This window comes from Seriola lalandi, unplaced genomic scaffold (genome assembly GCF_002814215.2).
Source record: "Seriola lalandi dorsalis isolate HSWRI2012SDOR001 ecotype SW California unplaced genomic scaffold, Sedor1 jcf7180002054703, whole genome shotgun sequence".
Taxonomy (NCBI): Eukaryota; Metazoa; Chordata; class Actinopteri; order Carangiformes; family Carangidae; genus Seriola; species Seriola lalandi.
Window position 1 is genome coordinate 168,300 of NW_019525256.1, and position 15,990 is coordinate 184,289.

At 38.8% G+C, this 15,990-nt stretch overlaps 1 protein-coding gene across 1 annotated transcript in view; it reads right to left on the reverse strand.

The window, feature by feature from the left end:
- Positions 1–1,811: 1,811 nt before the first annotated feature.
- The window catches only part of gosr1 (golgi SNAP receptor complex member 1), a 20,589-nt gene continuing 6,410 nt past the window's right edge, over positions 1,812–15,990 (reverse strand). The window contains exons 6-9 of the mRNA XM_023424065.2: positions 15,295–15,369; positions 6,192–6,221; positions 2,761–2,843; positions 1,812–2,393 (exon numbers count right to left, since the gene is read on the reverse strand). Of these exons, the coding sequence (XP_023279833.1) occupies positions 2,269–2,393; positions 2,761–2,843; positions 6,192–6,221; positions 15,295–15,369 (313 nt within the window). The 3' untranslated portion in view covers positions 1,812–2,268. The remainder of the gene's footprint in view (positions 2,394–2,760; positions 2,844–6,191; positions 6,222–15,294; positions 15,370–15,990) is intronic.

Below are 15,990 nucleotides of genomic sequence, written 5' to 3' on the forward strand. Positions count from 1 at the left end.
GTTTCATGTACAAAGAGTGTCTCAGTGTATTGCAAAAACAAATGGGTTGATTTGCTAAAACCTAACACTACGCTTAACTCGCAACTCATCAATAAATATTTCTGTGGGAAATGATAGGGGGCATTATGTCATCAGACAAAGTGATTTATCCCTGCTGTTAGTTTTCAAAAACGCTGCTTAAAATAGGTACCTGATTTTCTTCACAGACACAGAGGACCAGACTACTGTCTTACATTTCAGCTGCTCTGAATAAACAGACTCTGTGCTTGTCAAAAGTTACTGTAGCACGGCTCGTATAAGTGAGAGGATGTGGTGCTTAGTTCTGCTTGGGTGCCGCACAGTTTGAGTGGCTGAAATATTCAAGACTTGAATGCATCAGCACCCCTGCAGTCTACTGACAGCGTGTACATGTCTGAACCAAATTTAGACTTCAGCACAGGGTTTCCCTCCTAAAGGAAGTAAGATATTCAGGGAAAGATGACAACTGTTGTCTGACTGCTGGAAAACAGAGAAAAGACTCTTCCTTTAAAAATGGCGGATGAACATTTTACACAAAACTGCCAAGTTTTCTATACTTTCAGTCTTTCTTTGTGAGCAAGGCTTCAAACAGAAGGAATGAGGACAAGAAACCAAATTTATCCTCTTCAGTCCATTGAAGTGAGACCGTTTTATTTGGATTCCAGTCAAGTAGCAGCCTGGAGCTGTGAGACAAAAACACATTGATGGTTCTCACACAGCTGCCTTGCTTTCACATTCCTTACAGCCCAACCAACAAAGTAAGACTTTAATCTAACAGCTCTAAGCCTGTCTGCGATCACTTCCTTCTCGGGTGAATGCTTTAGTTCACAGCTTCAACTGCACATGTCACCGTGTTTTTCAGGTGGACTGAAATCAAAAAGAGGTCCATTCTGCCAGGCACACTATACTGGGAAAAGTGCATTATCAAAGCAGCGCAAAGTGTCATTTTCCATAACCACTCTTTACAGTGACTCAACAGTCTGCATGTGTGTAGAACTGATGGAGCCTGTTGGAAAAGTGACCAAACCAAGAAGAAAGGCAAACTGAAAAATAAAGTATTGTAGCAGCCCTCTATCTAATACTTTGACATATTCTATAACTGCTTATTGAAGAGAGATGTATTCAGCTGCTCTTGTGAAATCCAAGAAGTATGTAATTGCAAATGCTGATATGAATGGATATAGCAACTAACGTTTTTTTTATTTTTTATCTCTTTATCTTATTATTTTTGTTGAATGATCGACCAATTGTCGATAACAATAATTTCCCAGAACCCTTTATGAGATATCCAAATAGTTTATTTGTCCACTAGCAGTGCAAAACCCAGAGATATTCAGTTTACTGTATTTTAGGAAAGGAAAGCTAGCAAATTTCCACACTAGGGAATTTTTGTTTGAAAAATTACATTAGTAATTAATCAATTTAAAATCAAGTAAATGTAATTTTAGTGGGAGTGGGACACCTTGGTGACCTAAAAGTTTAAGGTGCTGACCATGAACCACAACATCTATGGTTCAAATCTGGCCAAGGACATTTGTTTCATGGTATTCCCCATCTCTCCCTCTCATGTTCAACTCCATACTAGAGGTATAAAATGCCTCACAACCACTTTAAAAAAGGGAAATAAAGAAAGTGGCTTCAGGGCATGTTTTAAAATAAAAAATAATTTTTAAGAGCACTGCTGTGGCATCTGTAGTTAAACTCACTCAAAAATGAGGGGGCTCAAGAGTTCAAATCATATATTTTGAAAAATAAAATGTTTTAAATGTTGCGTATCTAATAGTGTCAGACACTTTTTTGCACATACTGATATGAATAATTTATTAATTCACATTTTACAGCCCACAATGAAATATCCATCCCACACGATTAATTAAAAAGGACCATTCAACTAAAAATCCTTCCACCTGTGAAGAAGAATTATGCATCACACAGTCTCTTCACACTTTCACAGAGTTTCTCTTCAAGAGTTATCAATATAATTTTTTTAAATCTAGTCTTATCTGTACTTTTGGTCTCCATTCCCTTGTTGGCAGAAGAGCACCCAACCACCAGCCCTCCATCTGTCCCACTGCTAGATACAAGTTCAGTAGTTCATGTTGGCCAAATTTGTTCCTGTCCCAGAACTGGACCAACTGAAAGTTCTCCTGCTCAGGGGCCTCCAGGCTCCTCCTATCACTGAGCTCAGTCTCCTGGGGCTCCCAAGCTAGATCAATTCTGCTCCTTCAGAGATTTCACCGGGCCTGGCTTTCAGTGAAAAGCGTAGAGGAGGAGGAGAATGGTGCAGACGCCGATCACTGTGCCAAGGATGAGGGAGTCCCGTCTCTTCCGCAGGTTGATTCGCTGGATGAGATTGTTAATAGTTGGGAAACGGTCTAGGGAAGTCAAAAGTTAAGGAAGATCATAAATATTTAAATAACTGAATTTTTAATAGGATTGGAAAAAAAATAAGAAAAACAGCTTTGTTTACATTTGCCTTTTTGGCATCTAAATCCATCAAACAATTCTTTAGCAAAAGGGAACAGTGTGATTTGACCAAAGTAGCACTGCCAGCTGTTACGTCCTGGTGAATCTTGATAGGAAAGAACCACTTTCATCATAGAAAAGCAATATGTGAACACTTATTTCTCTAGGGATAATAATAATTTCATGCCAGGAACATTTCAGCTTTCAATCTATTGTATGCTTTTTTCCATTTGGTTCCCAACACAAAACCATGCACATACACAGCAGAAAGGATACTGGCCAGTGTATTGACCCTGCTCTGTATGGATTTTAGCATGCCCCTTTGGGAGGTCATGTTCTCCTTGGTCGCCATGGCAATACTAAAGAGACAGAGCGAAATGCGTTAAGGAGTTACAACACCGCATGTGGTTGCAGTCATTAGTACAGACAACATATGATTGGAAATTCAATATGTTTTTGGAGAAGTGAGGATCCAGTTTAAAGGCTCAGAGGTGGTTAGAGGTCAACAGAATCAATTTAAATATACCTTTGGGAAAAAAATTGATAAACAAATAAATAAGACAATGTCTTATCATCTAAATTCAAAACCAATAAACAATTTTTCCAATGTTTCCACTCCCATCACAACATGCGCCATACTCAAGAGCATCTAGGTTAAATCATATCAAAAATCTAATTTTTTGATGCTGGAAAAAATATCTGTTGATATTTGATTAACAATTAACTTTGTTATGCATTGAGTCACTGCCATTAGTTGCATCTCACACCACGACTATTATTAAGCGTTCAATCGAACATTTAACCTGCTGAAAGTTAAATGTGTTGTCACGTATTCAATAACCATCTAATAAACATTCCTGCATACTCAACATTATAGGATGAATATGGAACTGTGAAACATAGTTTTCCCATTTCAATTTTCTCCTGTAATGATTAAAAATGAGTATTGAAAGTCTGTGTCTGTAGGTAAGTCCATGCTATGAGGAGGGGAATCATTCTGGGCTGAAACATTAGTCATCCTATCACATTCTCCTTTAGCTTTATGTTGGTGCCTACAGTGTGTGTGTGAGCTGCCAGGGCTTGAAGACGGAAGGTATAGAATTGCTTTGAGATTGAACCTCTCTTGTCCTCAAAATTGGGCCTCAGCAACTCTCCGAGCAGGAAAGTGCAGCTGGGCAGTTGGCTGGAAAAGTTTCAGCCTCTATGTTTGCCTTCTCTGGCATCTGTTACACACAATAATCAATAACAGCTCAAGAGCATTTCGAGCCCTTCACTTCTACAGAGGGACCAGAGCATTTGAGTTGTTGGAAATTAGCTCTAAAGACTTTCACACATACTGAAATTATCCAGGCCTTCAGAGGTTTTACATACATCATGATTGTAGCCCAACCGATTGTGGATTTTTGAGTCTGATACAGATATTGATATTTGGTAGTTTTAAAAAAAAATCTGATAATGATATATTGGCTGATAATAATTTCTTTTAACATAAACACATCCTTTAAACAATATCTTGATATGGCTCCCTGAGATTTTTTATTTTGAAATAACTTTGGTCAAGACACATATGTAAATGCTCTCTGGTGGATAACATGTCTCTAAATTATCCCAAACCTAGTTTAGCAATTCTGTTCTGACATTTCTTGTTGCTTATCGGCTGACACATATATAGATATTGATATATCTGCAATAAGCTAAGCTTGGCCCGGCTGGTGGCTCAAAAAATGTGTTCATTATTACACTGTCAAAAAAAATAATAAGTAATTAAATTATTCTAAAGTGCCTTTTTAACACAGTAACTGTTTATGCAACCTTTGTTAGGACATTAGATAATTTACTAAATACAAAACAGTAAAAATCAACGCCACTTCAACTACAAGGTAAAAATACTGACCTAAGTACAGTGTTAACATGCTCAACAAATAGTAGGTACAACTGTTTTTTTTCTTCACTGCAAACAGCATTATGCAACTCTTGAACAGCAGGGTGACAACCAGTACTGGCCACAGGGGACAAACTCCTCCCATCCCAGAGTGACAGAGCCCCATAAGAGACAGGGCAAAACAAAGTAAATGAAATCATCATGGTTGTTTACTCTTTTGGCTGGTACATGACCATCAGGCCTTGCAGTGTGTAAGTTTGAGTGTGTGGAGGGTGGGGTGTGTGGGTGAGGTCATGGCATCTCCCGTGGGTGGAGGCTGCTGAGGGGACAGTCCGCAGTCTTGGCCTGGATCAGTGTTTTGGGGATCATGTTCTCCTCAGTCAGGAAGAAACATTTTGCTGACTCCAGCAACCTCAACAAGCCTTTATCTCAATGTTAACCAGCTCATGAGAATCAGAGCTGGGGGATAAAGATTCCCTTCAGACACTGTATATGGTCAGTCAGTGATCACTGAGAAAAGAACTTGAGGAAAGGTCTGAGGTCGTCAAGTAGCCTGTTGAATGGGAGTTAGTTTACGTCAATTTTAATCACATAAACTACAGAGACGACAGAGAGGATCAAAAGGGGAGGAAAAAAAAAAAAAAAAGTCACACAGCATCGTCAATCATTTCAGTGATAAAATCCACCAGTAAGACCCCTACTCAAACCCCTTCTCAGGGAACCATTGTTTACAAGGACTGGAAATGGAAAAGGCAATGAGTGGGAGAGGAACAACGGAGGACAGTGGGGAAAAAAAACTCAAATGATCCTAAGCAACATATTTGTAATTTGTGTAGACCTGAAGGGAGAAAGAGGAGTAGTGACAGATGGATTATACCCACAAATCAGGGAAGTGGGAAGTCATCTAGCATTGAGCAAGTCCTGTTCATTTTATGCACAGATTATATTAAGTGACCAGCAATTGGCAAACTTCCAAGCCTTTGATGCACATGAAACTCTCCCAGTTGAATCATCAGTACAGTCAGCAATGGCACTGAAAAGTTAATTAATAAAAATACAAGGTCCAAAACAATATACCCAAAAACATTGGTGAACAAGTCAACCAGAGCACAACAGTAAGAAACATCTATCGTGAATATATTTGGCAGTAAACTGATTCACTTTTAGATTGTGGATTAATTCTAGATTAATTCAGCGTCTGTTAATATTTTTAATTTGCTACAGTTCTGATTAGCAACTCGTCATTTCTAGAACAACGGCTGCTGAGCCTCATGGATACAGTAGTATTTAGAGACATTTGCTAAACCGAACTGTCACAAAGAGATACTTTTACTGAAATTCATTTAAGACACTTATCATCATCAGCCATAACACAATATTATGGTTAAATTGTCGAGAAGTCACCTGTGGAGTCACCTACAAAGGGGTACTGAATATGTCTTTTTTTTTTAATCATCAGGAGAATGTGTTGTACAGTTTGATATATACAGGCTCAAGAAACACAACATTTTACTTTCTTATATTACTGTCCTCAAATGGGGCTAAGGAGACAAAACCATTTCTGTTCAGTTTATTAATTTCCTCGCCCAGGGTTTCTACCATATAGTAGCTGCTGATGGATTTTTTCTACAGGTCCCCAGGGCTAGTTCAACAAGAGCTGCCAGTCTTGACATATCTAGGCCATGTTAAGATCCATACTGAGGTTATATACTGAGGGTTGAGTCGGGGTCAGCGGGTAGATAAGACAATGAACAAGGGGCTGAGAGGCTGTCAAATACAAATAAATGTCTTCTGATGTGTGCAAGACAAAAAAAACAGGTCTTACCTTATTGTGTCATCCATCAGTCGGTCCGAACTATAGACAATGAGAGGTTGGTGGGGAGGAGAGAGAAAGAGAAAGAGACTGGTTAGTTACTGATATGAGGCAGTGTGGCAAAAACATGGAATGGTAATAAACAACTGACTTGGAGGCAGTTATCAGCATCAGTTTCAGATAGGCAGTGATCAATACGGAAATAAATGGCCCAGAATTCTGATCATGTAACTTGGTGAAACTGAGCCGGACACAGAAGGGAATGTAATTATGTTGTTTGGGACTGGAATTCCTTTTTTTCTTGGCATATCAATCTTATCAACTCCCACGCAGTGACAAACCAACCAGTCTGGCAGACCACAGGGCAACATCATTTGAATCTTCCCACCATCATAAGTGTGGTCAAATCTCTGTGTGTACGTGCTACTTGGTCCTGTGTTGCTTGTATTCTTTGCATAATACAAAGAAGAAAAAGTATTAATTGTAACAATGTTGTGTGGATGATTCAACAAGCAGGACTAGATGTTAAAATATGGTGATTTTTGGAAGCATTTTATTCGGAGCAGTTTCTTTGTAGTTTTTTATCAGAACGATTCATGTCCAAGTACAAGGGAAAAAAGTTTTTGTTAAACTTCTGCACGAAACAACGTGACTGTTTAGTAATTTGTTTAGTTCGTATCCTGCTCATGGCTGACCCGGGACTAAGTAGACCCAGAGAGGATTTCACCTCAGAGAACCTAGAGCTTAATCTTCTGCCTAACTATCAAAGAGGGAGTGTGTCAGATGTTTGCTTCTGTCCAACAGAGAATACTGGAAGGGAAATACAAATACACACACACCAGTAACACCAGTTTTGTGTCTCAGGTTGCTCATAAACAACAATGCTCTCAGCGGTTTATTCCCTAATTGGAATCAATTTGGATAATGTTCCAGAGAAGTCAAGTAAACCAAACAAACAAAACTGCAGGGATTGTATTTCACAGTTCAACTTCCATTCAATAGCTCCACATTCTCATTATCACGCTCAATATGTAGTTTATGTTAAGCTCTTAGCGTAAGTTACAGGAAGAGAGAGAGAGGCTTTTCTTAAAGATTCCTACCCTAAATTGATCTACACCAAACCATCGCCAAGCCACAAACATTTCTAACCTTTAACCAAATCTTTTCTTTATACCTTAACCTGACCATCTCAAAGCTAATGAGAGAAGACCTGTGTATTTCTAATATCATGCCTAAACCCAACTATCTGGTTTGGTGGTGAATCATAGTGCAAATGCTCGTAATTTCAAAATCATAATTTTGTGGACAGTTCCTGAGTAGCATCTCACTGCATAGGGAAGTTCTTTCACCACTAGACAACAATTGGGACAAAGCAAAGCTGTGTCTGCATGTGCTCCCTTATCCCTCAACTCCCTTTTTCTGGTTTTCTCAATTGGAGACGGATGTCAAAGTTAAGCTGCAACTATTCCATTAAATACAGTAACATCTTGTGCATTTCTGCAGACGATCACAATCACAAATGCTGATTGTAACAGTAATGGGGTGACCCCTCTGCAATGATGCAGCTGTTTTCTTTTTAAGTGAGGGAAATACATACTATGAGGCCCTGCATATGCACATGCATTGTTGGCAAGTATGTGTATGCATGCCAACATTTTTTTTGGCAGATGCTGCAGCCCTCAAAAATGATTCATTCAAGGAAGACTCAATAATCTCAAAGGACAAGTTGATTATTATAGAGGGAGCACTGCAAGGCTCAAAAAGCAAAGTGCTAAAAAGCAAAATGCAGCAGGATATGGATGAGGGTAGATATCAAGCATAGTTAAAAGAAACATATTCATATCAGTGTATTTACATGAGGTTTAATACTGCACAAACATAGAGCAATGGTGATTAAAAGTTGCATGTATTACACAGAAATATTACACATATTACTGTCTATGGGTGTCTGTGGAGTGCCTGGTGGGCTGTTGGGAACAATGCAGGTTGTACGGTCTGACACCAGCAGGAAGAAAAGTCCAGGGCTATCGCTCCTTTGAACACTGCAGGTGGAGCAGCCGGTTACTGAAGGAGCTGCCCATTGCTGCCAGAGTCTCAGGCAGGGGGTGGGAGACTACAAAACTACAAAACTAAGGAATATCATCGAGAGGTTCTAGCTAAATTTGACTGTGTCCCTTGTACAGGTTATTTATGTGGTCAATTATTAACCAACTGATCTCTCAGAGGACAGACCAATTTGTGGTTTATATATTCATGTAATCACTTTGAGATGGGTCCTCCTAATGACTTTTAATGTTAAGGTCTTCCTCTCTGCAGGTGCACCAAACAGAACTGACCTCAAACAGTAAAAATGGATGAATTTAATTGCTGTATTTCATTGCCCAATATTTACCTCATCTCAACCTTATTAGTTCATTTTCACTTTTGTGGATGCCCTACACATATTCATTGAATTCCTTCCTGCAGGTGAATTTCATTTTGGTCTGCATTTAAAAGAGCTACCAAAGGATTCCAGGAAAGGTAGGAGAGATAGGAGAGATGCTAACAAAAATGGAGAGCTACTTATACCATGACAAGTGAGAGACTGTAGACACTGCAAGGGACACTGCACAGTCACGATGTGGGCTGGAGAGCCTTTTGTTCTTAGATCATAGCTCCATACACAAGCACCAAACCACGATTTGGCAGTCGTTTGTTATATATCCTTTGTTTTTGTCATACTGAAACTGAATCTTACAGGAATCAAATCATTTTGTGAAATGGTTAACTGGCACAAAATTCAGATTGAAGGCTGGCAGTCAAATTTGTCACAAATGGAAAATAGATTGTGGGAGCAGATGGGTGCAGCAAAGAATACTGTAAGTACCAGTTGTGTGCAGTGGGAGTAGGGCCATGCTGAAGAAAAGAAAGAAAAAAAAAAAAAAAGCAACAACCTCCATTCTTCAATCTAAAAACAACTCTGTCATTTTAAAAATATTACAACTCCTACTACTCATTTGATTATTAGGCACATAAGATCTCACAAAGGCAGTTTGTCTGAAATAGAAAATAGACAACTTAAATAGAATGTGGTTAGGCAAAAGCCAGACAGTCGGTCTTAAATGATGAAAGAAAAAAAACATCATGGTGGACAGACAAACGACTGACAGAGAAAACTAAACCTTTAAACTGCCGACAGTGTTCACCCTATAAATCATGAGCTGAGGAGCAAAAGAGAGAGTGGCTGTGAGCTGAGGTGAGAATTGATTCATGTAGTTTTTATATGCAGGGATGAGATGGGGGGGGGGGGGGGGGGGGGGATTTATGTTTTGTTCCCTCCGTCATGAAGCCGGAGCAGCAGTGGGGAGGTTGATTGTGCCATCACGTTCTATGTATATATGTATATGTAGCCCTCTGTGGCTTCAGCTTTGAGTGGGTTCATTCCATTCCCCCTGGTCAGTGGCGTTTTGCTGCAGTCATTAAATTGCTCATTAACTCCAAGCTAATTGCCTTTCCCAGTGTGATGAATAAACCCACCCTGCCCACATGCTTCTCTCCACTCTCTTGCTATTCACACACACATGTACATAGACTCAGACAGGCTGTTTACTGCTCCTATGCATGTGTCCACTTTCTGTTTGAATTCAAAACTACTTCAGTCAGTGGTAAAAAAAAAAAATGTTGTCTACATTGGCAGTGTTAAGCAGGTAGCACTCAAAGTGACGAATAACTTCTTTGTTTTCTGTCGACTCATCAATTATTAGACTATTTAAGTGGTATTCTGAAAGAAAATAATTTATAGTAACCTTCTGAGAGTAATGCTCTGTCAGGTTGGCTTTTAGAGCAATATGAGGGAACTAATAAAATCAGCCAGGTAAACTGAAACATTAATTACTTTGCCAAGAAAACAGTCTCAGAAATCTTGGCAACAGTTGCAGAAAGCAAACTGCATCAGCAACAGAGTAAAAAGGTGTCACAAATCAAACCTCAGAGATGATTCAAAATCCACTTATGCTTACTCATTACACCTTACACATTGTGAGATTCATGGAGCTGATCTTTATAGTAAAGTTGCCAACCTTCAAGGAAAAATTAATATATTTAAAACCAAGCATAAGAAAGAGGACCCTGACCCTAGAGATGCTAAACAGGTACTTTGGTGTTTGGAATCTGAAATAACTAGTGAACTGGAATTCCTCTATTTTGGACACACAACATTTTGAAAGAAGAAATGCAAACGCTTGAAATGATTATATCCCCTGCCACTTTGATCCTGATCACACTGACCACAATTTTGTGCCAGTGTTAATACACAATTTATAGTAGTTACAATCAGATAATCAAAAACCAGGAGTAACAGAAAAACAAATGTAAATATGAAGATATTGTTTATGTTGTGTTAATATCTCCCTGTTAGATCAAATAGCATGTGTTGTCAGTAACATGAGCTACCCAACTCTTCCTCCATTTTGTTTTGGACAGTTGAGCTGGTACGGCCAGCGTACATCCTGCGACTGGACAGCAGAGAAAAAATTGTGGTGATGTAGATCACTTTGCTGCTCAGAGCTGAACACTGTTCAAATGGGAGGCTCTTAGGCAAACAAAACACCAAGCAACCAGAGTTCAATCAACGCACAGCTGAGAGCAGCATAACACTTCAACCCACTGGAAGCATTAAAAAAAAAAAGAAAAAAAAAAGAAAAAAGGCATCTCTCTTTACATCATAGCAATAAATAGTACACAATCTTAATCTTGATAATGTCCTCACAGAAAAATGCACTTCAATATATAATAACAAACTGCCAAATATAAGCTAGGCAGTAAATATGGTTAATGCACTCAGCAAAAGTTGTACCATTTAAGTACAGACATTTTTGCAAGCAGACTTACATGTATTTTGATGTTTCAGACTGACATGCATGTTGAATACATTTCCAAATGAACCTCTAAACTTTCTGAACGGATTCTGAAAGCTTTGGTCAGCCAGAGAGCACAGGGCAGCATTTTACCCTCAATCCTCAGAGCTCTCCTCCACTGATTACATTAGCATATCAGTGAACTGCCAGCTCAGATTAAACTTTGTAAGATGGGCAACAGGCCAAGCAGAGCAAAATCAGGGGAAAAGAAAAGAAAAGAAAAGAAAAGAAAAGAAAAGAAAAGAAAAGAAAAGAAAAGAAAAGAAAAGAAAAGAAAGAGGATGTGGCAGATAAATAGTTTGTTTAAAATGGCTGGACCGCAACAGCAAAGCCCAAAAGGAGTTTCTTTTAGAAGGAGCACTTGTGCTCCTAAGTTGAAAGCCACCCACCCTTCTACATGAACTGCCACTCAGTACTTGCCAAAGATGGTTTGTGAGGAAAGAAGCGCCGAACACCACTGTGCAACCACCAATGAACTAACAGTGTGTAGAGAGCACACAAACCGACAACAGCCAACTTTACTTTAGGCCTGACATCAAGTTACTGACAGAATAAACATTAATTAGTGACAGCTGATATGACGATGTTTGTCATTTTAACCACTGAAAGCGACTCTCAGCCACACAGCTCTGCTAACGATTATTAGAGTTGGAGCTTAGTGAACCTGTGTATCTTTCTAATCTTGTTTCTCCTCTCTGTCATTTTCTCTTATTTCTCTTCTCTCCTTCTCGTCAGGCACATAAACCATAGACATTCAACCGGATCGGGTGTGTGCATGAACTGCAATCACAGACATTCAACACCCATTAAATTTCTGTTGTTCACTCTGTGAAATAATGACACTGAAGACATCCTTTGTAGCACTCACTGGAAAAAAAAATATTTGTATAAAATTTTGTATTTATGTAGCCATGAAGTGCCCTGACTTGATATACCTTACTTTTTGAAAATACACACGCAGACGAGAAATGTTTAAAACAATGGCTATGACATAAAACATAACTGCAAGCAGGTCTAATGTGCTCCAACCATCGTCATACAATTAGGAGGCATAAGCCTAAAGACCTGAATTTTTAGGTAAGTTTTGAACTAGGATTTGCTGTTGATGGCAAATAAACACAGAAAGCAAACACATGCTATCAAATTTCATGCAAATGTATGCCAATGTGAAATTTAAATTTCCCTAACTTCACTGTGTCAAAAAAAATCCTGTTTGACAAGATGTCCTTATCAGTCTGACCACAACCATTAGCACTGGTCCAGCAAGAACTTTTAATGGATCTGCCCCTTCCTGCTTCTAGTTTATTCATGAACACTAAGTTTTATGGCCTAAAGAGATGGAAAAATAGATACAGTGCATTCAGACAGTGTTCCTCCCCCTTCAATTTTTTCACATTTTATGTTGCAGTCTTATGCTCAAATTTAAAAAACATTTCTTCCCCTCATCAATCTACACTCAATGCCCCATGATGACAAAATAAAAACAGAATTTTAGAAATTTCAGCAAATGTATTAAAAAGGAAAAACTGAAATATCACACTGATGTAAGTATTCAGACCCTTTACTATGACACTTGAAATTTAGCTCAGGCACCACCCATTTCATCTTTGAGATGTTTCTACACCTGGATTGGAGTCCTCCTTTTGGTAAATTCACTGGACTGGACATGATTGGAAAGGCAGCACCTGTCTATATATAGTCTCACAGCTGACAATGCATGAGAAACAACATTTGTGGTAGATCTAATAACTAAACAGTGTCAAGTTAGTTTGCAAACACTATTACAAACTCTTGCTAAAGTATTAATTGCCACTCATTTTTGTAGTTGTATCCTGAAACAACAGCTTTCAAAATCAATATGTAGGTAGGTCTGACTTATTTTGGAACCACACAAGTTTCATCTCTACCAGCAAAAACTAGAGAGGAGGCCATCTTAAAAATGAATCTTGGCATATCAGTCTTATTAGGTTCTGTTGAGAATGAACGCAGGCTGGCAAGCTTTCCACTCCACCACAGTCATTTGTAGATTAACTGGCAGGGACTTCTTGTTTTTTCATTTGTTTGAAAGTGATTAGTCTTACCTGATCAGTTTTGCAATGCTGGTACACCCACTTGCCAATATATTATAGACTCAAACGCAGAGTCACTACACTGCTTATGCAAACGTGTACTGATCATACATTACATTATCTACCCTAAAACCATTGTAGAGACAGAAAATGTCATTCCTCGTGTAGGCTCACTGGCCTGAGGTAAAAAGCCAAGGGCACAAAGCAGCTTTTTAATCACAAGCTGAGCTGCAAAATGACAACTCCACAGCCGCCTCTCAGTAACATGGTGTGAATGTTAAATTAAAAAAAACATCTCAGAAATCTTTTCTAGATCCAATCAGATCATACAAGGTCACATAAGGGGACATGTCATTATTCAAAATACTTGTCCTTAAAACTGCCTTTTAAAAAGAGAGTCAATCACTGATAGCTAAAGATAAAGAGCATTTTAACTTAGATCTCTCATCTTTATCGAGTATCCATGCTCTGTCTTAAGTGAGACTTCAGACCATTGCTCTGACCACTAACACATTTTAGCCCTTTTCTCTTTAGGCCCTCTTTCCTGTTTTATGGCTCTAATAGGATCAATCAAGCGTAACATGATCCTCATCTCCAATCGCCTCATCCTTCCCATCTTTGTCAGTGGTTGTGGGGAAGCCCTATAATATGGGTTGTGGTTTAATAAGATAATTTCATTATCAATATCCTGATCAATTGTGCTGGATTGGCACAAGAGCTTAACTGCTGGGAATGCAGATGGCTGCATCAAGGCGGAGGAGGATCAACTCAATGAATCACCAGCAGCAACTGTTCTCATTTTACATTCACATTATTTTATCATCAGAATCCAAAAGATAGATCCTTAACAAGGTTAGGTCACCCTTCATTCAAATGAACATGTTGATGCAATTGTAATTATTTCAGGATAAATTTTCAGCTATAAATTTAAAAACCAAATTGAAGATCGCTCAACTGCTCAGCACTAAAAAACAAAAGTGTCTCTCTTGTCTTGAGAGGCAGCTACATGTGTGCTGCAAAGACCTTATGAATACATACTGTAAATGTGCACAGCCTTTTAGGAAAGTGGATTTATGATGAAATGACCCAGCCCATAGTCATGCTGCCGCCCACCTCTTTGTCAGCCTTCTTTGTGTTACTATTCTTTTTTTTTTTTTTTTTAAACTAAACTTGATTAAAAAATCTGCTGATCCAGACAAATGACTTCAGCAATAATGTTTTTTTATGATAATTAGAAAATCAAAGTGTACATGGTGAAAGACAGGGGAAGTAATGTAAAGTAATTTAAATGCAGATCATTATTTCCTTTTACATATAGCACAGAAACTTTGGCAAAACAGTTTCTGGAAACAATGCAACATCACAAACCTCATTGTATTATTGTATTTTACAGGTATTCATGTTATTGAGTTCACTCCCTATTTATGAATCACTCTTCAAATCCCTTTTCATTTGATAAATCTAGAGACAAACATTAGCCATGTCGTGTCAGGGAAGGTAAAGTCTGTTTTTAAATGACTTAAGAAGCCTGTGATGGGAAATAACTGGGGCATTATTAATTTGAGCAGCTGAAACAGGAAACAAACATTTACCCTGAGAGAGAATCAATCAGACTGCTTTAAATTCACCAGCAATATTCAAATTATCAGATGGAATTATCTATATTAGGCAATGTTAAAAGCTCCTCTGTGGTTTGTTATGTTTGCTTTGTGTGTGTGTGTGTGTGTGTGTGTGTGTGTGTGTGTGTGTGTGTGTGTGAGTCCTGCTGACATCCAATTTTACTTTCAACACAGGGTGCCTCTACACACAGGTACACACATACAGATTTCACAGACTTCACTACCTCATGCTGTTCTGCAGTGCTTGAGAGTCAGCCAAATGATAGAAGGACACTAATTAGGTTGCTGGCAGATCGTAGTTTGACCTACTGTGTCAGTATGAAAAGTATGCCTAACTTTTTGCAGCTTTAAGATGCAAAGTTATGTAATACAATAGAAAATTTGTTTTTGTAAGAAATTAAAGTACAAATGAATGTGCTGCACCGTCAAGATGATTTACCCCAGTGTGGATATGCTAAAGTGAATTATCAAGTTGGATTGTTGGTAACTTTAAATTCTTCAAATATAGCAAAGAAAGGTGCTGGAAACTTACTTTCTCAAGTGCTCATGCTCCTTTAGAAACATCTCTGTTCTTCTGTTGTTAACCCCGGAGCCACTCTTGTATGTCCTGAAAAAAGGCACGCAGATGCATTAGTAAAAACAACACGGTCACAAATTAAAGACATTGATGTAACATTTGTCTTTAAGGTGATGTGAAATTGACATATATATATCTAACTAGCTCACCACAGCAACTTCTTCTTTACCATTCCTTGCAGTAATTAATCTGATCCACAGACAAGAAGCACTAATGTAACTGCTGTGTAGACCAGTTTTTATCAAATAGCACTCAGCGTCAATGCCACTGCAATTCCTGTACCTGCTTTCCAGTAAAAGCCTTCTTGTGGTTCACCAGTGGAAAGCTTTCAATATGAAACAGCAGCAGCAGGAAATATTCAGTTTGCATTAGCAATAACTCAACACAGCAAAGCTTCTTTCTAGTCATCTGTATGACCGCCACAACTTGGAAGGGCAGAAACGGTGATCCCGCTGCCGAGCAGGGCCTCTATATAGCAAGCCAGCCTGGTTCTCCCCTGCCATGTAGCAGCAATGGAAATGCCTTAAAATCACAGCTCGGCATGCCGCGAATCCAGCTAGGAATGCCATACTGGGCTGGGCCTGATCTCCTCCTCTCCTTCAATTGTCAACAAGCTGTGTTCGGCTTTACCCCCACCCCCCCCACCCCCCC